General features: G+C 52.4%; 1 protein-coding gene across 2 annotated transcripts; it reads left to right on the forward strand.

Annotated features, from left to right (window-relative positions):
* The first annotated feature begins 166 nt into the window (after window positions 1-166).
* Window positions 167-8,512, forward strand: FXYD7 (FXYD domain containing ion transport regulator 7). 2 transcript variants are annotated; one of them, XM_068528670.1, is made up of 6 exons: window positions 167-319; window positions 4,548-4,577; window positions 6,205-6,279; window positions 6,396-6,438; window positions 6,597-6,637; window positions 8,201-8,512. In XM_068528670.1, the coding sequence occupies exons 1-6, from the start codon at window positions 289-291 to the stop codon at window positions 8,221-8,223; spliced, it is 243 nt and encodes an 80-aa protein (XP_068384771.1). In that variant the 5' UTR covers window positions 167-288; the 3' UTR covers window positions 8,224-8,512. The 2 variants fall into 2 exon arrangements, with proteins under 2 accessions (XP_068384771.1, XP_068384772.1); XM_068528671.1 differs by having other exon boundaries at window positions 6,396-6,429.
* The last annotated feature ends 263 nt before the right edge of the window (window positions 8,513-8,775 follow it).

Raw genomic sequence — 8,775 nt, forward strand, 5'->3', positions numbered from 1 at the left:
AGAGCGGTGTGGATCTGTCAGTCCCTTCGCGCGGAAAGCCTGGGCGCCCCTTGGCCCCGGCAGAGGGCGCCCCCACCCTTGGGGAAAGGGCGGGGACGTCGGCAGTGGGCGGGGGCGGGGGCGGGGGTGGCCGGGACGGGGGCGGGCTCTCCGGGCCCCCATTGGCTACGGCCCCCTCCACACCAGGGCTCCCCCCATCTCCCCCCGACAACAGTCCGTCCCGGTTCCAGCTGCTGCAGCCGCTCCTTCACCACCTCGGCATCCAGCCGCCCCCTGCTCCGGCTTGGCATGGCGACCCCGACCCAGGTCCCCACAAAGGGTGAGCGTCGCCTGGGGAGAGGGCTCAGGGGGGCTCCGGGATCTTAGAGCTTAGGAGAGAGGATCTGGGGAGATTCCAGTACTGGAAGGGGAGGGGAATGGGGAAGGAGATGTCCCTTCCTACCATGGGCGGAGGCCCCTGCAGTGCACCCCTTGGCACCCCTCCAGGCCTCTTGGACACCCTCTCCCGGTGGTGTCGTTCCTGTGCGGGACCCGTGGTTGGAGAGCGGCAGTCCCGGGAGAAAGGATGCTCGGACCGGTAGCTATAGCAACCGGGTGGCTGGTCCAGCACAGCGGTGGTAGTGGCCTCGAAGAGATGGGCTCCGAAGGTGGGAGCGGGTAGATCTGCAGCCACGGAGGTTCTCGCAGATATCAGGGTCTCTGCGGAGGGTAAGGGGAGGGGGTCCATATGCCTGTTTTTTTCTAGTGCTGGCACCTACGGTGGGTGTTTCCTGAAATCTCTGACAGGCAGGTTCAGTGGGAAGCAGGGAGAAAGAGGGAAAGATAGGAGCTGGAGGAAGTGAGAGAGAGACGGAGAGAGAGACAGAGAGAGCAAGAGAGAGGGAGACCGAAAGGAATATAGAAAGAGACTGACAGAGAGCCTGAAAGAGATAGAGACTGAGAGATAGAGGGACTGAGGCAACTATGGAGAGGGAGGCATAAAGACACAGTGGGGAGAGAGAGAGAGCTAGATGGACCCACAGCATGAGAGGGAAATGGAAAAGAGAAGGGGAGGTTGGCACAGGGTGGGGCCCGTACCACTGCAGTGAGCCCCCATGGGCAGGGGTGGGTGTCAGGACCCTCCTTCCCAGCCCACATTCGGGGTGTTGTCTGGTCCGAAAGGTGCACTTGGGTGTGCACACAGATGCCCCTCCCCACCTCCATCGCCCACACGGAGATTTACATTTCACACCCTTAGCCCAATTATGCACCCCCGAAATACTCACCCCCCCAACAGCCCCCTTTCTTGCGCTTACTTCTGCAGAGGAGCAAGGGGAGGGATGCTTCCATGGTGGGGGAGAGGTGGGTGAGGGAGGGTCCCCAGCGCTGAGAGCAGGGCCAGGGGAGAGGCCAGCGGTGCTGAGGAACCTCTGGCAAGTGAAGGGAACCCCAATTGCACTCTGATCTCTCCTTCCCTGCCCGCTTTCCCGGCAGGTGGGGGCTGCTGCACTGAGCCATATCTGCAGAATTTGAAGCAGGGCGGGGGGTGGGGGTGGGGGGGGCGGCTGCAGAGGCTGGAAGCCACCCTAGCGAGAGGGGGCAGGGCTGAGGCAGCAAGCCTGGAGGGAGCCTAGTGCTTCCTTTCGCGGAGATGGTGGTTAGCAGGATCGATGGCAGCAGACGGGCAGAGGTGGGAGGACAGATGCCCCCGCCTCCCCACACCCTTTCTCCAGTCACAGCAGGAGAGGGGACCACAGGTCTTGGGAAACCCCGGGGGAGGAAGTGCATGTTGCCTGTTGCAAACCACTTAATGAAATTAATTAATTAATGAATAGATTGCTTGGGGGCGGGGGATGGCTCCCGCATCCCCCCATCCCCCACCCCATCAGAGAGCAGGAGGGTGTGTTGGGGACAAACAGAAAGAAGATGCAGGAGCACAGCTGGGCCTGGGTCCCTATCCCTAAGAAGGGCCCTCCGCTTGGCCAGAAGCCAGTCCTGCAGAGGCAACAATAGGAGGTACAAAGGGAGCAGAGGCAGTCAAGGTTGGCCCCAGAGTTAGAAACCCAACCCCCAAGTCCCACACAGGACCCTATCCAGCCTGGGGTACCCAGACCCATCACCTCTCTTCACCTCTCAAGATGCCCCAGTTGCCATAGTAACCACCTCCTTCCTGATGTCTCCTTGGCAACTGGCCAGGAGTGGTGCACATTCCTTCTCCTGCCTCCTGACTCCACCCTTAGCTCAGCCTCGTCCTGAGGACCCAGATTGCTGGGGCAGCAGAGACCAGAAGAGGAACTTCTGCATGGAGCAAGGAGCACCCAGGGAGGAACCAAAGAGGATTCTGGGGCAGGCGCTCACCCACTGGGCTTCTCTGATGGTTTGGGGAGGCAGGATGTGTGGAAACACAGGAGACAAAAGCAGGATAATTCAACTGCTCCACTTCTGATGCAGTCTCCCTGCAGCCTAGCAGGAGCTCATTCATTCATTCATCCATTCATTCATTCATTCTAGAAAACTTCTTTGAAAAACTTTATAAATGCCAGGATTAACAGTAGAGATGAATCAAATAAATTTACTCTCCATCTGGTGGGGGAGCTAAGACAGAGCACAGATGACTCTAAAATAATGTTTCCCCATCTTGATGCTTATGAATACCACCTTCATGATTTTTGCCCTGTCCAAATGTTCCCCACAATGATATTTATTTAACATTTTCCCTCCAAAGAATTAACTGTTAAAAAACTTTGTTAGCTTTATTTTATACTGCCACCACAATGCAAAATCAGGATTTTTTTTTTTTTTTGGTCTTACATTGAAGGCAAGTATTAAAATGACCTTAAACAAGTGACTTCACTTTTCTGAGCCTCAGTGTTCCTCTTTTGTGGAACGAGAATGAAGATAGCGCCTATATCAGAGAGCTGCTGTGAAGATTAAGTGTGTTAATATCTGTAAAGTGCTTAGAAGAGAGCCTGGCATGGACTCAGTGCCATCAAATGCCGCTTAGATAAATAAAGGAGAAAAGCCAATAACGTCATAACAATCTATTTAGGTATTGTTGCCTGCTGAAGGCCCTGAACCCAAGGCCTGTTTTATCTTGGGAGATTAACAAGGGTTGGAAGGTGTAGAGTCACATCAGCTCCTATTTAAGACTTGCTCTTTGAAGATTGGACAGGGAACTGAGAAGGGTGAACTTACACACTGTGAATCAGTGCTAATCAGGGTCTTGCCTGGGCGCCACCTGCATGAGTCAGTTTAAACTAGAGTATGCTGTGGTGACAAATAGTACCAAAAATCTCAGTGGCTTCTCACAATGAAGGTAGATTTCTCATTTAGACTATACGGCCACCACAGGTCAACTGGGGGGTCTCTACTCACCAAAGAAAACTGGAGAAGCCACGATCTTGAACATTCATATCACCAGGCCAAAGGCAAAAGAGAGCTCTTGCGTGGGCACTTAAATGCTGCAGACTGGACTTACAGTTCATTGGCCTGAATTAGTCATCTGTCCCCCTTCCCAACCTCAAGGTAGCCATCCTTCCTGAGCCTGGATAGGGGAAGAACATTAATGACAACATCTGGCATCGCCCTGGCACTCCTGATACCCCACCCCCACCCCCACTCCCCTAGTGGTGCATGTTTTGCAGAATTGTGCTCTAATCAAGGCAGAGTGTACTAAAAGCTGTCAGAGGAATTAGGGAAGCATCAGGATGGGTTTCCTGAATGAGAAGGATGTTCTGAGCTCTCCTGAAGAGGAATAGAGTTTGAGACAGGGAGGTGGGAGTTGGGGAAAAGTAAATCCACAGACACACAGACACACACAAGTTTTATCCACCTGTTAACATTTATGAAATCAGAGTGAGTCTTCCAATGGTTGAGTATGTTTTATGTGGTACAGCTACATACATATGCGTGCATATACACACACACTGGGAAAGTTATTACAGAGTCAATTTTGAATCTTTAAATTGATGTCTGAGAAATAAGTAATATAGGATATATATAATATAGTATGATATAATATAATAAATATAATATAATATAAAATTTTGGACAGCTGTGCTCTGCTGGATTTGGTGGCAGGAGCAAGTGGATGAGAGCAGTAGCCACAGTGTCTGCCTTTTGGAGCTCTCAGATGGCTGAGAAGTTTCAGGGAGTGTTCAGGGGAAGCCGATACACTCAGCAGTCCACTCAGCAGTGGGATTGGAGTCTCAGCATCGTATGCAAATGGGAGTACATATGTGTATTTCAGGAAATGAGTCCATGCTTGCATTAGACTTCTACAGGGGGCTAGGACCAGGACCGCCATGTATGGTTAGGTAGGTTGTGCACTGTACAAGGGAAGGTATCAACCAATGGAATGAGTGGGGGCTGGAATGCAGCCTATGCTCCTCTCTTTAAGCTTTGTGTCTGGCCATGAGGCGACATCATCCAGAGCAAGAGGTCTCATTATCTGATTCCTACACAGAAACCACTGGACCAGTGGCCCCATCAGGATCCTCAAAAATGTTAAGAAGCTCATTGCTGAAATTTTTTTCCCCTCTCTCTCTTTCTCTGCCTTCTTGCCACAGTTCCTCAGGAACCTGACCCATTTTACTACGGTGAGTGGCAGATTCTGTGATGAGGGTACCCTGGGGCTGGATGGAGGGGTGGCTGTAGATCTCCATGGGTCACTGCTGAAGTGGCTTCAGCTATGGCTACATGCTACGTGCTGGCCCACTGACCATGTGACCATGTGGATATAATTCACATCAGCTGGGCTCATGGAGGGTCGAGTCAGACTTGGGGAGGGGGTACCCTCTATGGACCCTCTTCAGGCTTCACCAGCACTCTGGGCTGGTGCACTGGCGTCGTCAGAGAAGCAAACAACTCTGACACCAGGCTGTCGGGATTTGAATCCTGGCTTATCCACTCACTAGCTGTGTGGCCTTGAGCAAGGAACTTTACCTCTCTGGGCCCTTCTGTAAATAAAGAATAGTAATGGTTCCCACCTATAAGGACTGTGGAAAAGAGTTACTCGGATGATATCATTAAATCTTCCCCACAGCACTGAAGCTCAAAAAATTACTCCAGGTCTAGCAGAACTGACCCCAGTTCCCCCTCTAAATACCCTCCTACCCTCTCCCATTGCTCACTCATACTGCTTCTCCATACGCCAAGTTCTTTCCTGCCTCAGGGTCTTTGCACCCACTGTTCCCTCTGCCAGAATACTCTTCCTCTAGCTCTCCACACAGCTCCTTTTTCTTCTTCAGGCCTCAGATCAAATAATGACTGTCTACTAGGAGAGGCCCTCCTGACTCCCCAGCAAGAGGGGCTACACCCACATCTAGCCATGGTCACATGACTGAGTTTTTTGGTTTTCTTTTGTCTATCACAATATGAATGACAACTCCCCGAGGGCAGGGGCCTGGGCTGCTGCTGGTACGGAGTGGATGCTTTATAAATTAATATTTCGATAAATGTTTACTACGGCATACTAGACAAGAATAATTCTTATGAAGGAAAATAAAAGAAAGAATGAGATTAGGAAATGTTGAGGAGAGCATGGAAAATTCTAAATGAGACAGCCAGAGAATGTGTCACTAACATTTGAATAAAGCCCAGAAGTTGGTAAGGGAGGGGTGTTTGGGGGAGGAGCTTTCAGGCAGAGGGCCCAGCAAGTGCAAAAGCCCTGAGGTAGGACCATGCCTGATAGGCTCCAGGAACTGCAGGGAGGCTGGTGTGCTTGGAGTAGGGGATTGAGGAGGAGAGTGGAGTGCGATGAGGTCTGAGAAGGGATAGGAATGAGATGGTACAGGGCCTCATGGGCTGTGGGGAGGACTTTGGCTTTTCCTTGCAATGCAGTGGAAGTGGAAGTTGGAGGGGGTGGAGTGGTGTGCTCTGAACTCAGGAAGACCCTGATCAGACTCAGGTGTTAACAGGATCCCTATGGCTGGAGGGTTGAGTAGGGGGATGGGTGACAGAGAGACCACAGAGAAGGTTGTTTGCTGAAAAATATACATATATATATATGCAGTAGAGGAAGGTCATATCTATATCTATATCTATGGCCAAAGAATCCAGAGAAGGGTAAAGAGGAGAGGTTAAGGGGAGCGCCCAATGCCCAAGGCCATGCACTTGATCCTCACGTTGACCCACTGGAGGAGCCTGCAGCCTTGAACCCAGGCCAAGGCTCCAGGGGAGCTGAGGTGCTGCCCCCACTTTGATGTCCTCCAATATCTTCCCCAGACTATGATACTGTCCAGACCGTGGGCATGACTCTGGCTACCATATTGTTCCTGCTGGGCATCCTCATCATCATCAGTAAGTGTGACCCCTTCCTGGGCTCCAAAGCCCCAAGCACCTACAGTTCCCCTGCTGGCTTTTGTCCAGACCCTTATGTCCTCTCTCCTTGTTCTGTTCTGTCTCTATCCTAACAGGCAAGAAGGTGAAGTGCAGGAAGGCGGACTCCAGGTCTGAGAGGTCCGGCAGCAGTGGGGAGAGACGGGGAGGGGTGGGAGCAGCCTGGGGCGCAGGGGTGCTGCCAAACAAAAGGGCCCCCAGGGCCTGCCAGGTGTTTCCCAGAAGGCCTGCGCAATTGAGCCTCTTTATACTTTTCTCTCTCATCTTTGCTTCCACAGCCCAACATGCAAATCCTGTAAGTCGGAGCTTCCCTCCTCAGGTGAGGGTGTGAAAGGGTGTAGTTCTGGGAAGATGGGTGGGGGCAGGCAGGGGAGTCAGAGGGGAAACTGCACTGGATGTCCCTAAGAATGGGGCCACCAAAGATGGAGCTGAGACCCTGCAGATCAAACATGGTAAAACATGAAGTTAGCGGGATGTGAAATGTCCTAAAGAGTCCTTGAAACTGCCCAGAAACAAGTACCTAATCTCATAAAAGCAAGGATGAACTAATTCCCCAGATGAGAAAGCCACAGCCTGTGGAGAGAGGGGTCCACATGGGAGAAGGATGTTGGCAATCAGAATGAAGGCAGAGTTGAGCACTAGAGAAGGCAGGAAGATAGAATGTTTTCCAGACTTTACTGTTCAGTTGGGAAGATCTAGGATGAACTGACTGAGAAAAAGGGAAGAAGGAAGGAAGGAAGGCAGGCTTGTGAATAATTGTATCAAAAAACAAAAGGAGAGACATATAGAATACAGGTTTTAAAAATTGATATTGGAAAAGAGAGAATATAGGAGAGAATATGAGGAGTATGAAGATGGAAAGATGGAAAGTACAGGATAGAGTGAAGAGGATGGGGGTGTAAGAGGAGGTGAAGGGTGCAGGAGGGGAGAGAGGAAGAGGGGGAAGGAGTCGTTAGAAAGGGTGGAGAATGGAGGAGGAGGGTGGAATGTGGGAGGGGGTGGGGTGAAGGGGGGTGGAGGGGGGAGGGGGGAGGGGGAGGAGGGGGAGAGTGAGTGCAGGTGGATAGATGTAGGATGTAGGAGGGGGGATAAGCATGTAGATGAAAGATTGTGACTCCTTGGGGGTGTTAATTTTAATTATGTAAAAATATCTCGACCTGTTTTTAGTGGAACTGTGTCCTTTCCAGGGACTTTTAAAAAATCAGAGATGGGAATCTCTCTGCCTCTTATAAAGTTTTTAGAACGAAAAAAATGGGCCTTGGGGTACTCCATATTTGGAGGATTTGATGTGGAATTTCATGTGTTTAGTTTCATATTTATTTAATGAGATTTAAGAACATTAATGGGTCACTTTGTGGATGATGGGGGGGGGGTACGGTTGGCCTGGGTACCTGGCCACAGTCTAAGAGTATGTACAGAATTCTGACCCATTCCAGCTGAATGATGGGCCCAAGTGGGTGGGAGACATGGGAATTCCTTTTGTATCCAAATGTTCCAGAGATGGTGTGTTGGAAAGGAGTGGGGGTATAGGAGGACGTTGGGAGCATGGGAGAGGGATGGAGACTCCTTTTCTGGCAGGGGGACACCCCAGAAAAGCCCAGGCTGGGCCAGGGGTCTTCGGCCTCATCACAGATGTGTTCCTCTCAAGACAGTGCCCTGTGGGACAGGACAAAAGCCCCAAAGGTGTCCCTCTATGGACCAGATACTAGGGTGCAGGGAGGCAAGACAACTTCCCAGGGCTAGCTCTAGGGTGACAGTCTGGAGATCTGACTTCCATGAGGGGCCCCTGGCAGTGTGTGGCGGGGGGCTGCCTCCACCCCTCTTGCTGCCCACTGAAGCTCCCTGGCTCTCTCTCTCTCTCTCTCACTCCCTCTCACCCCAGCCCCTGGAGGTGGCGGCGTGTAGACCAGCCCTGGGCACCTCCACTACTGTCCCTGCCTGAGTGCGGGAGCCTGAGGACCGGGTGGAGGCGGTGGGGACCCCAGCCTTGCCCAGGGAGCGCTCCCCTGAATGAGCCGTCCCACCCACTCCAAGGCTGGAGCCGCTGCACCTCCCCAGGCCTTGGCAATTACGACCCCCCAAAGAGCCCGTCTGCATCCCAGACCCAGGGACTCAGGTCTCCAGCTCCTGGGGTCCCGGAGTCCACCCTCAGCCCCCCGCAATCCCTGTGTGCTACTCCCCGGCACCTCCCTGTTCCCCGCACCCTCAGAGTCTATGTCTTGAGCTTAATAAATGTGCATTTGGTTTTTCCCCCTGTTCTGTCTGTGTCTTCTCATCTGTGGGGACAAAACGGGGGAGGGGACAAAGCTGAAACTGGGGAGCTCTCTCCCCCATCCCCAGATTTTCCCCCTTCCTCTCCTTCCCCACCCCCAGTGCCCCACTGGCCGCCTTCTCTCTCAGAGCCCCTCAAGCTTCCCTTCCCTCCCTCAGCGCCACCGCCCCCAGCTGCCCCTTCCC

The sequence above is a fragment of the Eschrichtius robustus genome, chromosome 19, assembly GCF_028021215.1.
Source record: "Eschrichtius robustus isolate mEscRob2 chromosome 19, mEscRob2.pri, whole genome shotgun sequence".
NCBI lineage: Eukaryota > Metazoa > Chordata > Mammalia > Artiodactyla > Eschrichtiidae > Eschrichtius > Eschrichtius robustus.

Excerpts from the sequence above, each read along its gene's own strand:
- FXYD7 (XM_068528670.1), top strand. The coding sequence starts at position 289 with ATGGCGACCCCGACCCAGGTCCCCACAAAGG. Across the intron at positions 4,578-6,204 it reads ACCTGACCCATTTTACTACG|ACTATGATACTGTCCAGACC; the intron begins GTGAGTGGCAGA and ends TATCTTCCCCAG. Across the intron at positions 6,439-6,596 it reads GCGGACTCCAGGTCTGAGAG|CCCAACATGCAAATCCTGTA; the intron begins GTCCGGCAGCAG and ends TTGCTTCCACAG.